This window comes from Pectinophora gossypiella, chromosome 9 (assembly GCF_024362695.1).
Source record: "Pectinophora gossypiella chromosome 9, ilPecGoss1.1, whole genome shotgun sequence".
NCBI lineage: Eukaryota > Metazoa > Arthropoda > Insecta > Lepidoptera > Gelechiidae > Pectinophora > Pectinophora gossypiella.
Window position 1 is genome coordinate 2,377,256 of NC_065412.1, and position 19,025 is coordinate 2,396,280.

Below are 19,025 nucleotides of genomic sequence, written 5' to 3' on the forward strand. Positions count from 1 at the left end.
ACCTGACAGAGGGTAGCAGTAACTGTCAGTACTATTCAGAGGCGGAGGACAGGAGTCCTAGTACAGCTTTGAAATAGACTACTCTGGGCGCCATCTCACTCGCGTCAGAGTACTGCGGGGCGGAAGGCAAGAGGGAAACCGCTGCCCTGTTTTCCCTAGAAAAGTAGCATGGAGAATGCTACACTAAGTCTCTTAAATTAGTGATGATGTAACATTGTTGTACCGGACTTATGCGACAATAGATGGCGTTAGTGTAGCCACACCATTCGGTGACCGAAATTGTTATTTTTGTCATAGATAAACTAAACTAAATAAGCTTTACACCTTTTTGCCACTACTTGAAGGTCTTAGAGAACCTACAAACAATAAAAATCTATTATAAACCCTTCCTATTTTCTTCATTTACTCTGTGTCTAAAGCTATTGACAACTTCCTATTTAAATGTTCTTTTTATTACTATTTGAAACTAAATATAAAAACAGTTTTGTAAAGGTTTATTTACGTTTATTTGTAACAAAAATACAGAAACCTAGTAAACACTTTTGTATGGGAATGTATATTTAATCAAGAATTTATAGAAAACACATTATTATTTTACCTCTTGTGGCACAAATAAAATGACGCCTCAGAAATAATGGTAAATGAGAAAAAATACTAAATTATTTACGTTTTACACTGAATGCACTATACTTACGCCATCTAGGTACTGGATAGGAACTAGACGAGGGTCCCTACGTCCTTAACCTTTGATCTGTGTGTGATAAGGATCCTGACTACCCCTCTCGTACGTTTGTGATAAGGATCCTGACCCATAGGTCTGGTACCTATTTTTACGTAATTATCAATTCTATCGCAAAGGTTTAACCGACAGAATAATACCGTAGGATGAATGCAACTTTCCTTTGGCCAGCAAGGTCGATACCTGCAGTTCACACATTTCCAATTGCCTTAACAATCTGTGAGTGTTTTTATACAATTATAATATTAATAGTAGCATTATGACGATTGTTAGCAGATACTAAGTAAAATGGTTCGCCGGCGGGAGATGCTTATTATGCACGGTTATGTGATTGTGTATCGTAACCATTGATTATATAGTTCGGGTTAAGAGATCGACGTATACAGGGTCAGAGAATGAAGAATAGTTAATACATAGAACGGCGACTGTCCGCTCCTCGGCGTGTACGATAACGTCAATGAGTAGTTAGTGTCTGTGTAAAACGAGGGCGATTCGTGTGAAGTGTCCGGGGTGTGGTAACACTCTTCGGGAAGATGTTTCAAGTTAAAAAATCATTAAAATTTTAGTATTTTTTATTTAAAATTATTTCCAGTCCAATATTGTGCTTTATCGTGCACTGGACTATGTAAGAGAATTGATACATTGGTAGTGTGACATTCAAACACCTACAATGGATTTGCCTCGATGCCCTCTCGGCTGGAGTTCAACATTATTAATTTAAGAGCCACGCTCTTGTCGGTGTATCATTCTCCACTCTTGTCTATCAAAGGCCAACTCTTCAGCAGGAGTTACATAACGAATATTCCGTCATATTTGTATACACCCTTGTTTACCTATATCTCATTCTAATATGGTTTTTCCAATCTCTTAACGCGAACTATAGTTGACATAGTTGACGCCACGTTGTGCCTGACAGTTTTGTATGTACTCGTAGCGTAGGGTAGCTTCGTAGCGTACGTCACCACAGCGCCTTCGTGGGGTACCTGCCGCGGAATACACTTGCACTAGTCACGCCTCTACGCTTGCAAATATTGATGGCGCGATGCCAAATGTGTATTGATGTAATATTATTCTATATTGGGTATTTTACTTGGTCAAAAATATATTGTAAAATACTTACATACATTTATCTTTTTGACTTTATGAATTTAGTAATAAAAAGCACGTTTTAACGCTCTCATCGATGACGTCACACGACCGTATGTCAAAACAAATTCTATATAAAATATTCGTTATTTATTTTCTGATTAATTTGACTAAATTGTTAAGTAGCCTACCAATACAAATGTGGTAGGCTAGTTTCCAACTAGTCAAATCAGTTACTTTTTACTAAACGTCGAAATACAAAATTACCATGGAATTTGTATGAAAACGCACACTGCTGTGACGTCATAAAAAAACGTGACAACATGTCGGACTTCTTATTACGTTATCCTAGGTTAAAATTTATGAATAAATTAAATATTAAAAAGAAAATGTTTTTCGTAACTTTTAAATTCTTTATTTAGTAATCAGAATTTCATAATTTACCTTTGACCTAGGATACTACCCAATTATGCATCGTATATTGTTCACGAAGCCTTAAAAGTCCCATACAACGAAAATGTACAATTTTACGAGACATTTAATACCGTAAAATAAAATTTGTATGTAATAATGTGACGAGTGCAAGTGTCCCTGAGTGTGTGCGGCTCTAGTTTGTATGTAGCTTAGATTCATGCGCATGAATTCATTTACCACTAGGATACAAACACGATTTGACGTAGATATGTAAGCAATCATAACCTATGCCTTAAATAAAGGGTGATTATTAATAGAAAGGTTTCAGGCGTACGGGTTTTGTACAATTTATAAAAAAAAGTGCGTATTTCGAAATTATTAATTAAAATATTGCAGCACGTTATCTCAGTTGAATTTGTGCGCGTGTAAGTAGGTAGAGTAATTTATTATATAATAGTTCCCAAATGTGATATTACCTCACATAACGTCACGTGAAGTTCCATTTTGTAGGGGTCGTTGTACGAGTCTGAAAACACTAGGTCACCACTAATTTAAAAAAATACTAGCTCTAAAATATTAATCCCCAAAATTATACGAAAATGTCCACAAAGGCTTGTGTACAATGGTGATCTAGTGATTCGAGATAAATATATAAAATGTATTCGCTATTCTAAATCTGACTACAGAGTATGTATTAGATTGTATGTTCAAGTAGAGCCTGTAAGAACTGGGTAGGGAAGGATTTATTTCGTATGTCGCGTTAGTGTTCGGTAGCAGAGGAATTATGTTATTTGTAGCAGGTTGCCATCTACAAATGTTATAAATTCATGCAATGATAATTTTAAGTGTTAAATGTGCAATATCATATCTTGAACAGATTGTAAATATCTCCATTTTGCAGATCTAATGTAATCAATGGATTAGTTTTATATAATTCAAATGTTTTCATAGCTTTTCCATCAATTTATTTATTAAAAGCATTCCCTTACATTTGCACTGAACTTGACTCAAATTATTTTTCACAAGAGAATTTTTGACAGTGTTGTTTGTAAAATTATTACTTTAGAAATATTCTATACATTAGTATTTTTATTGCATTATTTTCCTATCATTAAAATTTTAATTAGTATAAAAGTTAGTTTTTATTCATGGGTCTGGGGGTGGTATTTATAATTAAAACACGGCGTATTTCATATAAATTTTATTACAAACTTTTTTTTTGGACTTAAACTGCAAATAATATACCAAAGAACATCATCTAATAAGCTGGCAAGCCAGCGCATTGATCGCAACTAATTACAGAAACGGCTCGACTGCCGACCGCCGACCGCCGACCACTACCTTACACCGAAACATTTATTTGGCAATCTGTTTACATGGACTCTTGTACTGATTGTCACATTTACAAACTGTACAAAAATGATTTACAAGTTGAATGTGTTTGTGCTTTAGTATTCCACTTCAAACTGATAATGATTTACGATAAATCAATCTATACCATCTGATAGAATCGATTCAAATAGAAAACTATCTTGTCGAGGCGCGATCCACCAGCAGCGTAGGCTAGCCGTTTCGAACATACAATGCATGATGATCACATTGAAAAAAAAACGTAAGTGATTGAAATAATTTACAAAAATATAACAAGTCGTTTCAGAAATATACAACACAATGAGCACTATTTCATAAATACATAGCAGAGTCAAAATTATCAATGTATCACTCAATAAAGTTGGAATGAGAATAAGAAAATAAATATTACAAATTTGAATTAAAATTGTATCTTACTACAATACACTGAGTCGATATGCGACGGACACAGGTTGCCTTTGGAGGACATATTACTAGCGGAGGCGACTCCGCCGGAATACTTCAAGTCGGCCGAGATATAATACATAACATCAAACTATAATGCCTTGCACCATTACCTTATTAAATAGACACACTTTATGATACTTTCGCAAGTCTAAAGAATACTTGAGAAAATCTCAAAACATCATCAGAATCGGAAAATGTCAGTGTCAATGTCGTACACAGAACAAACACATCGAGGTGCTATTTGGAGGTGAGATATTTTAGAGCAGCATATAAATACATCTCGCTAACTAGTAAAGCTTGGCTCGCAACCAGACGAATGAATTAAAATTCTTTTGTACTGTTTTTATACGTAATTATTTAAGATTACAGACAAGTCAACAGATAAATCAAAACCATCACCAAGTACTTTAACGATTCACTGAGCTTATTCTAAGTATTACAACATGAATATTACATATTTTTAGATGTGTCGTCGCATTTTGTATACTTCGTGTACATAATGTACACATTTCCGTATCAAAATAACAAGGAGCTATACTAGTGAGCGAGACAGGGTTGCCGACAGGACGGGCGGGCGGCCAGGGCCGCGACCGGGCGAACGTCGACCAACTGCAGACTGCTATAAACGAGTGCATTCCCAAGTAAAACAGCGTAACACACACGGGATCTTATCATGATATACATGTATGAGAAGAAAGCAAACAGTCCCGTGTGTAACACGCTAAAACATTGCCACTAAAACTTGGCAAATATCTTACGGACCTGATCAACTCACATCAGCCCGGCCTGCAACTAAAGGGCTGACTCGAGCTTAATTTTCAATTGAATTACAACTCAAAATTATGTAAACTTTGTTTGTATATGTATAAATGACCAAACCTCTGCTAGTCGAAGAACGCACGAACTGAAACGCCAGCTGTAACTGGCTATATGTAAAGATTGCATATTAAGATTCAGGTTTTCAATACGGTTCCGGTCCGATGTAAATTACATATTCGGTTTTCATTTAAAACATGATTTATAGCTGCATTTCAATGCTTATGTACCTACTTTTATTCAAGTTTCAAATTCCATTTCAGTTCAGCAAATATGCGTGCGAATTGTGGCATCGACTGTGCATTGTAATGCTAAAATTAGGATTTTCTAAGTGTTTATGTAATGTAGGTTTTATATGATAGTTTTATTTGTAGTGGAACCGTACTGGGACCTGTGAACGTGTGTCGTGAGGTCGGGGAGGGTGCGCGGGGCGCGGCGCTCAGTCGATGTACTGCGCGAGCCAGCGGAAGCCCTCGCCGTAGCCCTGCCGCTTCAGCACCGAGCACATGAACAGCTCCAGCGGCCGCCCGGGCAGCTCCGACCGGGACACCTTGCCCTGGCGAACGATAAACTTACATTAGAATCACGGGATAAATAATGTATTTCATATTATCATGTACATTGTGCTGACAAGCCCGCTATGTGCAAGGATCTTTCTCAAAAAAATTGGTTATATAAGCTACTTGCGAGCACATGAACGTCGTAGCCCCAATCGGCTGGATCACATCATCACATGGTCCTTGTAATGTCGGTAACAGGAAGCTCGGTGAGGTATGGGTTTATCTTGCGATGGATGGACCTTTGATTACCCCAATTGGGATATGGTCGTCTGCTAATCTTATGAATTCTTATGTTACGTGGTCCTTTCCATACATTCCTTATTGTGCTTCATATACTATGACGAGAGAATATAGCGACGGATCGTCATATCCATCTTAGGACTCCAATACTAAGGATAGGTGAAAGTTGTCTCCTGTTCGGTTGCAGCTCATCCCCTGTAGGGATGACGGCCGTGAGTTGCCTGTATATCCAGTATGAAGTATAAAGTAAGGAGGCAAGTTCTAATTAATTTACATCCGTTATTATAAGTAATGTATGTTATACACAGACTCTACGTGTGTGTATGTTGTGTCCGTGTGTGCCGAGTGTCTTATGCAGAGAGTGAGTGACATCGTAACGAATACTGAGGGGGACGATTCTGATCATGATTCTGGGTTAATATCAAGTGGAATTTTCCGTCGCAAAATTCATGTTTATTTTTGTGTTTTTTTAATTCTTTTCAAATCTATACATTTGCGATGGAAAATTCCACTTGAAATTACCTCAGAATAATGAGCTGAATCACGCTCCTCAGTATTTGTTATAATGTCACTAACACCCTGTATATTGTGAACTTGCGTGCGTTTGTCACTGCCATGAACGTGGTAGCACAAGACTTCATGATTACAACTCAAAGTATACACACCTTGCCAGTGGTCTGCTGGTAGAGGTTGAAGAACTGCCGCAGCTCATCCTCGCTGGCAGCGCCGGGCTTGTCGATCTTATTGCCCAGGATCAGAACGGGGCAGTTGCTCAGCGTCTCGTCCGTCAACAGAGAGTCCAACTCCGCCTGGACAACGCACACATTAATATTGGGTTACATACCTGCAAGCGAGTAAATGTCAAAGCGCGAGTGGTTGAATTTGACAGACAAGGTACCTCATGCATCGACTTGAAAATGTAGTGTGTCAAAGGTTAAAAACTATCAATTTTCTCATATCTTATGAAAATAGATATCTGTTTTTTTCTTTTTCTTGGCTCTACTATAATACATACATACACAAACTCACGCCTATTTCCCACTGGGGTAAGCAGAGACTATAGAATTCCATTTGCTTCGATCCTGACACACTTCTCTTGCTTCCTCCACATTCATCAATCGCTTCCGCGCCGCGGCACGCCGGTTCAGAAAAGATCATACTAAACTAAACTTTTTGTTATAGTTGTGATATGGAATACCGGATACATGCAAGTTTTTCAATTGAACTACATGGTGAAACTTCACGGCGGTGTTACCTTGGACTCGGGCAGGCGCGCGCGGTCGCACGCGTCGACGAGGAAGACGATGGCGTCGACGGCGGGGAAGTAGTCGCGCCACACTCGCCGCGCCTGCTGATGCCCGCCCAGGTCGAACGTCGTGAACCGCATGCTGCCTATTGACAGCTCCTCCGACGCTACGGGGAGATAAAGATAATTTATTTCACTGCAAAATATACAGGGTGTAAGGAGCTTCAAATGACACCTTTCGGAGCCCAAGCCAACGTACACCCTGCTGATTAACAAAAGAGGCTCTGGCGATCCACCAACACGCACTGGACCAGCGCGGTGGGCTTATGGTGACATATATATTAGTGACATCGTAACGAAAGCTTTCATCGGTGATTCAGACCGTGATTCCGAGTTGATATCAAGCAGAATTTTCCGGCGCAAAAGTATGGAACTGAAAATATTCATAATAAACTACCTAACATATTAAAAAATAAAATAATAATAAAAGAACTTTTAATTATTAAATGATACTTTTAATTAATGATATTGATGTTACTATTTCAAAAGCTTCCTTCTCTTTTAAACTTCTATTTTGTTGTGCCCGAAACTCATACGTAACTTACAAACTTGTACACCATCATAGTATGCAAATAAAGAATATTGAATACCTATTGAATATATTGAAAATATCTTAAAAAACAGTCTAACGCAAAAACACTAATATTTACATGAATTTTCGGACAGGACGTGAGTTTATGAAGTCACGGGTCAGTCATGCTTCAGAACAGTGTATAAACATATCACTTATCTGCTATCTAATTGTACATAATACAAAGGTTACTACGTGTCGTATCTGTATGAAATACATCACAAAATTATTCATGCTTGTCATTGTTTCCTGTATGTTGTCGGGTACCTTTTACATGGCATTTGATGCCATTGAATACAAACATAAACTCACGCCTGTAACCCCAATGGGGTAAGCAGAGGCACAATTTTGGACAACTTGCAGCTCATCATAATCAATTTAAAAGCCACGCTCTTGTCGGTGCAGCATTTTCCATGCTATTTTTTAGGGAAAAATAGGGCAGTGGTTTCCCTCTTGCCTTCCGCCCCGCAGTACTCTGTCTGACGCAAGTGGGATGGCGCCTAGAGCAGTCTATTACAAAGTCATACTAGGACCCCTGTCCTCTGCCTCTGAATAGTACTGACAGCTTGAACTTGCAGCTACTGCCGAGATAAAGTTCTCAGACGGATGACCATCATAAGAACCTTATTGTCTACCGCCCATAACAATTATCCATCATGTTAGAAATGACACAACCCCTCTGTCGGATTTTACGACATGCCGCTAAACATGAGTGTGTCTAGAATTTCAATAACATCCGAATGTGATTTTTCAAAACGACGCTGGTAATTTTTAAATTTTGTGCGTTCACTATAACACGACGATATATAACATAAATGTCAGTCACTTAGTAACAAGTAGATAACATAATACAAGCTCACAACTATGTCCCAATAGGGGTCATCATCATCATCAGCCCATTAACGTCCCCACTGCTGGGGCACGGGCCTTCCCTATGGACGGATAGGGAGATCGGGCCTTAAACCATCACGCGGGCCCAGTGCAGATTGATGGTTATCAACGACTGCTAATGCAGCCGGGACCAACGGCTTAACGTGCCTTCCAAAGCACGGAGGAGCTCAAGATGAAATTTTTTTTTGTGGTCACCCATCCTATGACCGGCCCTTGCGAAAGTTGCTTAACTTCAACAATCGCAGACCGAGCGCGTTTACCGCTGCGCCAGCGAGCTCCTCAAGGGGTAGTTAGAGTTTAATTAATTATGTAAATGCACAAATTATTAAATTACCTATTGTTAATAATTATATTGAATTAACAAGAAAATGAATGGGGGACTTTACGTCACTTACATTAAGTAATGACGAAATTACTGTAGAAATGATTGGTCATAGACACTTAAGGAAAATGTAAAATTCCTCTCATCCTTAATGTTGGGGTTTGCCACTCAGCAGTACTATCATACCACACAAGGGATAGGCAGTTGCTAGTACAATAAGCACATCAACCTTTTTAGGGTAGGCAGAGCCAAAGCACATCAAAATAAAACTTGCAACTACATGTGTTGGGATACAAACTAATTTTTATATATAATATGTTGCCTTTTGACCTCATTCTCACAAAATATGTCTCAAGATAGTACACACTTGCCTAGTAAATATCTAGTCTAGTTACGAAGATTCCAAAATTGTAATGAGGTTACCTATTCTTCCAAGAAATAATAAGATTTTTTTTGGTACCTAATTCAGATTATTTTATATGGAAGCTTATAATTGGCCTCAATTTAGCTTATGTTTGTCCTTATATATGTATTATTTAAGGTACCTTGCTGTTAGCTTACATCAATAAATTCTTCTAATTCTAATTAACTAATCAAACGGTATTGAAAAACACATCTTTAGTCAACTGTTTATGCCGAAATGACGTTGACTAAGTAATCAATTTAAATAATCATAGAAATCAATGTAAAGGTTCTCACTGGGATGGAGCGTGGGGACGTGCTGCGCCAGTCTGTCATCCTTCAGCATGTGCAGCAGTGTGGTCTTGCCGGCGTTGTCCAGCCCCAAGAACAGCAGTTTGCCTGACTTCTTCCATAGTCCTAAACACCAACAAAATTAGGATGTGTATGTGTTGAGTCTATTAAAAAAAAAAATGGTCTCAATTTTTAGCCGGGTTCAAAATAATTAAATTAAAATTTAATTTTAGAAAAACCAAGCTTACTAGAAGGCAACAATATAATATAGGTAATATTTAACACAATGCAAATAATATTAACTAAATGCATATTTATCTAGTTTCTTGTTCTGACACTAGAAACTAGATAGCAATAGTTTATAGCAAGTTATTTTGCATTATTAGTAGGTAACCTAAAGATAAATTACCTTTTTACATCCCTTATGGCTTTATTATAATCTACACTAAACTATTAAATTATTTAATGTCATTATTTTGTGATATATAGATATACTTACACCCATAATCAACTTGCAGCCACTGTTGGTACAAAATTCTAAGATGGATCTGATGAACCTTATCATGACAAGGGATCAGACAAACATTCGTAACAATTGTCTATTAATAACAAACACATAATTCTCCTTTGTGCTTTGCTGCAGTCAAGTAATTATGTTTTTAATACAAAAAAAGGCAAACATTGTATATTCCACATGTACAAAATCTAAGTTTTTTAGCTTTAACAATCATGACATTGATAAAAAACAGGTTTTTTTTTTGCATTATAATCTGACAGTGACAATAATGGAAACTCCCAGTTTCTTCAAGGTGATTCTTGTATTTAAATCAAAGTGCCATCTGCCAAAACTGTGTGCCTCAGTGTACCATCACAATATAGTCTGTGGCCAGACACACTGCAATTTTAAACTATTAATTTAATATGGAAAATATTAGTAATGCAAACCAATCAGAAAATGAAACTTGAAATAGTGAAATTAGCTTCATTTAATTGCCTCATGTAGCAATTACAAGACACTTACAACACATTATTATAGCAAAATAAATGTTAAAAGTGTGATAAGACTGACATTTCTTGCTATAATTTGTATGGATTTATAAATGTTTATATGCAAAGAGTTCAACATTCCACCCTGATAAAGCTGAAACCAGGTCACCATCCCACACGGGCCGTGCATACAATTGGACCAGCTAACTACTTAGCAAGTAATTAGTGTCTTGTGTTAGCATATCTATATATGTTTACCTAATAACTACAGAAGTGATTGTTTCTAGCAGTTAGAACTACATAATCAAAGTAGTTTCAGTAAACAATTCAAAATTCTGAATGAATACTGAAGTGAAATCATATCAGTTTGAATGAATGTGGTGTGAAGTTTACACTCAGTCAGGAACAATGAATACAGTTGCAGTAAGCAAGGTGGTGGACCCAACCCTTGCTGGACACAGATTCCTCACGTACCAAGGCTTTCTAATAAGATCATCACTTACCTAAGAATCCAAGTACACCAGTGAACCAGTCCAAGATGAACATTTTGAATCTGGAAGTATGAAATTACGATTATTTCAATACATCTTGATTACTTCACAAAGAGCTTGCTTATGAGTAATGACTTGCAAATCTTATTGTTATCAATTGCGTAGCACCTCCTGGCAGTGGAATATCACACACTCTAGTTACAAAACGGCTCACATGCCGTCAGACTAGTTTCAGACACCTCAAAAACGTAGTAAGATTGCGATATTGAATTGAGTAACATGAATGACAGGACGTCATTCGCGTACTTGAACTTTGCGTGAATATTACACTAAAACACAAATGAAATACTCACTTATTAAAATTGAACTAGATTAACTAATGCTAAAGGAAGTTTATCACAATGTTTCGCACTTATTTGCAATATGTTACGTCGCTAAAACCGACGATTTTTCTCAACGATGTGAATGCGATGGAAATAATGAATCTGTTGGCAATGACGTACGCGACTTCCGGAAGTTGTCACTTTACATTAAAGATGCAATCAATATTTCAAAATTTGTTTAAATATTTAAAATAAAATTAGGATCTTTTGGTAAAAACAACTTTCATGAAAGTAAAGGAATATGAAAAAAGTTTAGTACACTAAATTATTTTCTTCAATATATATAAAAATAGGCCATATTGGCTGAGAGAAGGATCAAATTGAAAATTGAACGCATCGGAAACAGATGTTTTCTGTACGATTTATACTCAAACGAGCTTATAGAAGAAATCGAACATAGTTTTTTTTGTATAACGTTATTTCATTCACGCATAATATGTAGCGCCATTTTCGCGTCATTTTGCCGCACCAAGTAAATGTTACTACTGTGAAAAATATTACTTATTATGGGTGATTTATGTTAAGAGTCATTTTTGCAAATTATGGTATAAATTAGATGTTACCTGCTACTAGAGTACAAATTTTATTTTTCTCGCACTATTTCGCATCATTTAAAAAAAATGCAGGAGATTTTTTATGCCTTCGCCACTATAGCGGGGAATTTCATAATTTGATGCTGGAAACATTGGTATCCGGTATTCTTTCTAGTTTTTGACAGCTTTCAAAGCTAAGGTATTTTCAAGTTTTTGTGTTAAAAGTGCTATAAATTAATGATTATTCGTGAAATATTGCTAATACTCAATAGAATAATATATATTTGATTTGCCAACTTCATTACAAGACGAATGGTGTTTGGATTACTTTGATTTTTGAAGGTTATAAAGTGCTCAAGAAGTGTTATCAATTTTCAGCCTGAACCATGGCCCCCAGGAAAAACAAAGTTGCGAAAGAGGAGGTGCAGGTGACCCTCGGCCCCCAGCATTTGGTCGGCGAGACGGTATTTGGCGTAGCTCACATCTTCGCCTCCTTCAACGACACATTCGTGCACGTTACCGACTTGTCTGGCCGGGAAACCATCGCCAGAGTGACTGGTGGCATGAAGGTGAAGGCTGATCGTGATGAGGCTTCACCCTACGCTGCTATGTTGGCTGCTCAGGTTCGTTTTACTCTTGTATTTACGTTGTTTAGTATACACTTTGAGGTTATGTTTGCCACTGTAAACAAGTGTTAGTTCTTCAGCTAAGATGTCGTGGTGGTTTTTCTTAATATATCTGCATAATAATATTCTATATCCTCTAAACTTTTGTGAATTTAGGTCTGGATGTTTTTCTTACCAATCCATAGTGAAGAAATATGTTAGAGTATGCCCCAAATTCCCTGAAACGGATATAGGGATGCTTACGTTCAGCCGTGCAATGTACAACTTATATATGTTTTGAAACACTAACAGCCATAATTAGGCATTGAAATGGACAGTTTTGTTCTGTTTACCAGACTACAGTGAAACATGCAAGAAAATGAAATAATAATTTAAACAGAAATAAATCTATATAAATCCCATTGCTGGGCACAGGCTCAACACAACAGTGTTACTAGTCAAAATTTTAATCTAGAAATGTTCATAAAGTAGAATAGTATCATTACTGATAAGTTTAATTCTGTATATTCCAGGATGTAGCCGAAAAGTGCAAGACCTTGGGCATCACCGCCCTGCACATCAAGCTGCGTGCAACTGGTGGCAATAAGACCAAGACACCTGGTCCCGGAGCACAGTCTGCCCTCAGAGCCCTGGCTCGTTCCAGTATGAAGATTGGCCGCATCGAGGATGTGACCCCCGTGCCCTCTGACTCTACCCGCAGGAAGGGTGGTCGACGAGGACGCAGGCTGTAATCTGTTAGTTGTAAGCTACTGTCAACTGTTCTACTTTTAATAAAAGTTTAACGGTATATCTTGTTTTATTTTGAAGATTCAAATCTTTTAGAGTTATGGTGTGGCAGTTAATAGAACCAATTTTCGTTTTATAGTTTTATTGGACACAGAACAACACAATAATAATCACAAATTAAACACCAGAAGAGACTTGACAAATTGAAGACATAATTCTTAGTTTGTTTTTATTTCTGAAACAATATAGATTATCAAAATTTGAAGTGGATAATGTTTTCAGTAAATCTATGGGTTATTGTATAACTTCAGTATCAATTGTAATTTTACCTGACCAGTGACCATGGGCAAAAAATTGCAATTGGGTAGTTTCCTAGGTCAAAGATATATGAAATTCTGATTGCTAACTAGACAGATTTAAAGATGACAAAAAACGTTTTCTTTTTTCTATTTAACTTATGAATTTTAATAAAGAAAAAGGTAATGAGTGCGACATTTTGTCGCATTTTTCTATGACGTCTCAGGTTGCTTTTTCATACAAATTCCATATTAATTTCGTGTTTTGATGTTTAGTAAAAAGTAACTGATTTGACTAGTTGGAAACTGCCCTATTCACAATCAAAGGGATTTATGATTGTGATAGATGTTGGAGTTCAACAATAAGGCCCCTGATGTCAGTCTACATCCAATTTCAAGTATTTTCAGTTACTTTATATCGGTACAAATAGGTTATAAATTTCAAGTTGTGTGTAACAAAATTCTAAGTTTTGAGAAAAAAATACATTTAGCCAGGACATGGTATTGATGATATATTTCATATATTATTCATATTTTCAATAAAATAAATAGTTGCTATTTTAAAATATACATAGGTAGGTACTATGTTTCTCTAAGATAATTGTATAATACAAACTTGATCAATTTTGAAATACTTTCTATGATGGCGTTACATATAATTTTATAAACATTCAAATTACAAATATGTTATACTTGTAGTATAAAAGTTATTGCACTGTTGGAGCGTGAGGACTACTAACCTCATCCCCAATATAATTGTTAAAATACATAAAACACAATCTACTCCTAAATAGACTCTTATAAAACAGTTATATGATATCACACAAACTCGCTTTGTTTCTTTCGCTATTTCTGTTTCCATTTTTTTGTGGTATTTTTAAAGCTTCGTTAAGTCGCGGGATCAATGGATACAGAAATTTGTGATCGAAACATGAGCACGTTTGACTCCCGCCAAGTTCCATGAGATCAATCCACTCGCGGCGGCGCAGGCGCCACAACGCTACACAACAATACTTTACAAATTTACGTAATTTTTTAAAATATCTTTCCTATGTTTATGTCTTTTTTTAAATAACCCTTATTGTGAATTTCGCATTAATTTTGAAATAAGTCGTATCAATCAATTCGAGAAATATAAAAAAATATAGAAATTATCTTCGAACACTATAAAAATAATTATGCTGATGGAACACAAAATTTTCTCTACAGCTAAAAAATAGAACATAGAATTCGGCAACAAAAATTTAAAAATAGACTCGTAAACTCGATATATATATCTCATGCCATTAAAACAGAAGTATAGTAAAATTACGTCGATAAAAATCTGCAAAATATATTAGAACTCTCCGATACATATGGCAAGCACCCGGGTGAAATAATCTAAGACAAATTAACCTAACGCTAACACTTGGAGATAACGATTCCTAAACTAAGTAAAGAGCACAAGTAGATTTGAATGGCATAAGTTACACGGAGTGCGGAGAGTCGCCGGCGGGCGGGCGGGGCGGCGGCGGGGGCGGGCGGCGTGGGCGGGCGCGCGGGCGGCGCTACAGGCCGCTCTTGAGGCGGATCTTCTTGAGGTGCGCGGGCGCCGGGCCCGAGGCGGCGCGGCGCCGGCCCGCGCCCAGCGCCGTGCCGCCCGCCACGTCCTCCCAGCCGCCGGCGCTCAGCATGTCGTCGGACGACGACGACGCCATGGCGCGGCAGCGCGGCGGCGCGGGCCGCCCGCGGCCGGCGCGGCCGTAGCTGCGCTTGCCCAGCTTGGAGGCCAGCGACGCCCGCGGGCTCTCCGTGTCGTCGGCGGAACGCCGGTTGAGCTTCGCCTTGGACGCGCCCACCTGCGTCTTGCTCGCGTTGGGCTTGCGGATGCCGAGGATGTTGCGGCGCTTGGTGGCGAGCGTCTTGGGCTTGGGCTCGGGGTCGGCGAGGTACTTGGCGCGCTCGGGCGCCTTGGCGGGCTCGCTGCGCTTGGCGAGGCGCAGGTTGGCGTTGACCAGGTCGAGGCCGGGCCGCGGCGCCAGCCCGGCGGGCCGCGCGGGCCCGGGCTCTCGCGCGGCCGCGTACGCGTTCTCCTTGCGCTCGTCCGTCACCTTCTGCTTGGAGCGCGCGTACAGCGGCACGCGCGGCGGGGACGCCGTCTTGGGCCGCAGCCGCGGCATGTTCAGCTGCAACACACGCCGCCTCAGTACCACCGCATCGTATCTACGTCGCGCGAATTAATTGCCATCGAGTCTAGCGAAGAAATGCGACAGTACCGTCTCGCCCTTCCGCACGTTAAAAAATGTGGAAAATATTATAGGTACCGACCAAGATAAATACAGGATGTTAGTGACACCGTAACGAAAACATAAATAGAAAGTCTACTTGATTGTACTAAAACGATAGTTGGTGTTTTAGTTGTCGGATAATATATGTTTATGATTTTGGGTTTTTGCTGCGCGGAAATGGATATGTCGTTCGATTTACATTGATGTTTTTAATAATTTAATTCATATTTGTCATTCATTCAATATTTTTTGTTTTTAATTTTGGTTCTATGCAGCTTAACGCACGATATGAGATTGAAAATAATTTAAAATAAATAAATAATATTCATAAATTTTCCGACAGCAAATTCCACTTGTTATCAACTCAGAATCATGCTCCGAGTTGATATCAAGTGGAGTCATTCCGATGAAACCATGAAAGTTGTCGTTACGGTGTCACTAACACCTTTTATAGCGAATTTTTTTCAGTCTAAATAAGATAAAATGATCACAGCACTAACGCATCTCTCAGTGGCAACTGACTCATGCATCGAACTAAATATTTAAGAATTTCGATGCCCAATGATAAGTCGTGATTCGCTAACTGCTTCAAATGAGTTTTAGTACCTCTAAAGTATGGTGTTATTTGATCGAATAGACAACACGAATCACTCCGGTTCTTACCCTGGCATTATTTATAAGGCTGATGTTTTATTTAGTAGTTTAACACTGAAAAATTAAATACGATTATGTTACCATTTGTAACTAAAATGTTACGTTACGTGAACTTCTTTTAAGTACTTTAATTTCAAGCGGATACGATTTTTTTTAATTCATATACCGCTATTACTTCCTTTCATTATTATTGTCTATGCTTCTCTCCTTTATTATTAAAGGAATGCTTAGCCGAACAAAAAAGTTAAAGGAATAAAACTGTATGGGATATGCTTATATCCATGAAATAATAAAACCAGATATGTTCAATCCTATGATAAGCCGCTATTGCTAGCCATTTGATTACTATCTTTGTCACATTATATATAAGAGAGATTAAAACTGTAAGTAAATATTTTGCGTTGCAAAGTAAATTAAAAACATTAGTCGTGGGTAATTTTTTTTTTTTACAAAATGGCAACAGAGTGTAAGATGACGTCAGCACGGCTAACCTTGAAATGTTCACTATAGAATAAGGAATATTCTTCCTATACATACAGATGGAAGATGGACTAACCGAGGACGATATAGAAGATGAACAAGAGGTGGAAGAGGATGATCGTGGCCCGGACATCTTGAGAGAGGAATTTGATAAAGCTTTAAACAGTTTAAAAAATAAAAAAGCGGCCGGAGACGACAAGTTGTTTATAGAATTGCTAAAATCTGCAAACCCCTTAGTTTTGAACGAAATTTACGAATTAATCAATCTAATGTATACAACTGGCAAAATACCAACAGACTTTCAAGTTAGTAAAACTTTGGCATTACCAAAAAAACCAAATACTTTGAAATGCGAAGAACACCGGACACTGAGCATAATATCACAGGCTTCAAAAATTTTACTTAAAATCATTCAAAACCGACTGAGACCTAAAGCTGAGGGATGTCTGGGAGATGACCAGTATGGGTTCAGGGAAAAGAAAGGTACAAGAGAAGCAATATTAGCTTTAAGACTGATAATTGACAGGAGATTGGATTTAAGCATGGATACCAGCGTGGCTTTTATAGACCTTGAAAAGGCTTTTGACAAGGTAAACTGGAGGAAAATGATGAGGGGGTTGAAGGAAGTAGGAATGGATTATAGAGACCGAAGGATAATATACGAACTATATAAACACCAGGAAACTGTCGTAGAAATAGGAGAAGTGAAGAGAAAAGCTAGAGTACGGCAAGGTGTAAGACAGGGCTGTTCCTTATCTCCACTAATATTTAACATTTTCATAGAGGGTGCCATGAAGGAAATAGCTAAAATCAGTAACGGAATAACAATAAATGGACAGAATATAATTAGTATCAGATTTGCAGACGATATTGCGGCACTGGCCAGTAATAAAGAAGACCTAGAAACCCTACTTAACACAATGAACACAGTTTTTGAAAAATACGACCTTAAAATTAATATAAGTAAAACCAAAATTCTAACAATTTCCAAAACTCCAAAAATAGACAGCCAAATAATTAAGTTAAATAATATCCCGATTGAAAATGTAAAGAACTTTAAGTATCTAGGCAGCATAATAACGAATGACTCAAGATGTACTTTAGACGTTAAAACCAGAATAGCAATGGCAAAACAAGCTTTCCATAACAAAGGGTGCATATTCAAGGCTAGGATTGCCAAATCTATCAGAAAAAGATGTGTCAAAACCTTCGTATGGAGTATAGCCCTCTATGGATGTGAAACTTGGACACTGACACAGAAGGACAGAGAGAGACTCGAGGCCTTTGAAATGTGGTGTTGGAGGAGGATGGAAAGAATAAGTTGGACAGAAAGGGTTACAAATGAGGAAGTGCTAGTAAGAGTAAGGGAAAAGAGACAAATACTGAGAATTATTGAGGACAGAAGAGGCAAGATGATTGGACACCTAATAAGACACGACGAATTCATTAAAAACATCATAGAAGGAAAGCTGGAAGGAAAGAGAGGAAGGGGAAGACCAAGAAGAGCTTACATGGAACAGATTAAAGAAAAGGTTAACGTCGTGTCTTATAGGGAAGTCAAGGAATTGGCCTTTGATAGACTGGAATGGAAAATGCTACACCGACAAGAGCGTGGCTCTTAAATTGATGATGATGATGACATACAGGTGTTAGTGACATCGTAACGAAAACTTTCAGGGATGATGAATGATGATGAATTTTTGATCGCAAAAGTATAGAATTGAAAATAATTTAAAAAAAACTAAAAAAAAATCATGAATTTTGCGACGGAAAATTCCACTTGACATCAACTCAGAATCATGGTCTGAATCAACCCCCTCAGTATTTGTTACGATGTCACTAACACCCTGTATAGAACGCCAACTCTCCACTCCCCACCAACGTCTGAGCTAGGTTTACCTCACCCCCCTCGAACGTAGTTTAGACTTGAATCGTATGACGTCAGACGTCACACACACAGATGCACGTGTACGATAACGTCAATGTGTAGTGTCTGTGTAAAACGAGGTTGTTTATATGAAGTGTGCGTGGTGAGCTGTCACTTTTGAGCATACCTGGTTTTATTATACCACGCTTCTATCGATGAGGATAAAAACTACCTATATCTCCCAACAGGTGTCGCTACT

General features: G+C 38.0%; 4 protein-coding genes across 7 annotated transcripts in view; 1 reads left to right on the plus strand and 3 right to left on the minus strand.

The window, feature by feature from the left end:
- Window positions 1–19,025, minus strand: part of LOC126369432 (peroxiredoxin-4-like) — a 196,628-nt gene that overhangs the window by 62,662 nt on the left and 114,941 nt on the right. The window lies entirely within an intron of this gene.
- LOC126369440 (GTP-binding protein SAR1b) lies at window positions 3,426–11,442 on the minus strand. Its single transcript, XM_050013856.1, has 6 exons — window positions 11,288–11,442; window positions 10,947–10,996; window positions 9,463–9,582; window positions 6,929–7,086; window positions 6,339–6,482; window positions 3,426–5,429 (listed from the first exon to the last, which is right to left on the minus strand). Exons 2-6 carry the CDS (start codon window positions 10,987–10,989, stop codon window positions 5,313–5,315), a joined length of 582 nt encoding a protein of 193 aa, XP_049869813.1. The 5' UTR covers window positions 10,990–10,996; window positions 11,288–11,442; the 3' UTR covers window positions 3,426–5,312.
- LOC126369446 (40S ribosomal protein S14) lies at window positions 11,930–13,263 on the plus strand. Its single transcript, XM_050013865.1, has 3 exons — window positions 11,930–12,049; window positions 12,229–12,473; window positions 12,989–13,263. The coding sequence occupies exons 2-3, from the start codon at window positions 12,237–12,239 to the stop codon at window positions 13,205–13,207; spliced, it is 456 nt and encodes a 151-aa protein (XP_049869822.1). The 5' UTR covers window positions 11,930–12,049; window positions 12,229–12,236; the 3' UTR covers window positions 13,208–13,263.
- The window catches only part of LOC126369370 (cytosolic carboxypeptidase-like protein 5), a 30,418-nt gene continuing 26,434 nt past the window's right edge, over window positions 15,042–19,025 (minus strand). For all 4 annotated transcript variants that reach the window (XM_050013734.1, XM_050013732.1, XM_050013733.1 and 1 more), the window contains exon 18: window positions 15,042–15,663. In XM_050013734.1, coding sequence (XP_049869691.1) covers window positions 15,046–15,663 — 618 coding nt within the window. In that variant the 3' untranslated portion in view covers window positions 15,042–15,045. The remainder of the gene's footprint in view (window positions 15,664–19,025) is intronic.

What these genes read in the sequence shown, in the direction of transcription:
- LOC126369440 (XM_050013856.1), bottom strand. Translation starts at nt 10,989, where the DNA reads ATGTTCATCTTGGACTGGTTCACTGGTGTACTTGGATTCTTAG. An exon ending in CGTCCCCACGCTCCATCCCA is followed by an intron (nt 7,087 to 9,462) that starts GTGAGAACCTTT and finishes ATCTCCCCGTAG; the next exon opens with CGTCGGAGGAGCTGTCAATA. An exon ending in CGCGCCTGCCCGAGTCCAAG is followed by an intron (nt 6,483 to 6,928) that starts GTAACACCGCCG and finishes TGCGTTGTCCAG; the next exon opens with GCGGAGTTGGACTCTCTGTT.
- LOC126369446 (XM_050013865.1), top strand. Translation starts at nt 12,237, where the DNA reads ATGGCCCCCAGGAAAAACAAAGTTGCGAAAGAGGAGGTGCAGGTGACC. An exon ending in CTGCTATGTTGGCTGCTCAG is followed by an intron (nt 12,474 to 12,988) that starts GTTCGTTTTACT and finishes TGTATATTCCAG; the next exon opens with GATGTAGCCGAAAAGTGCAA.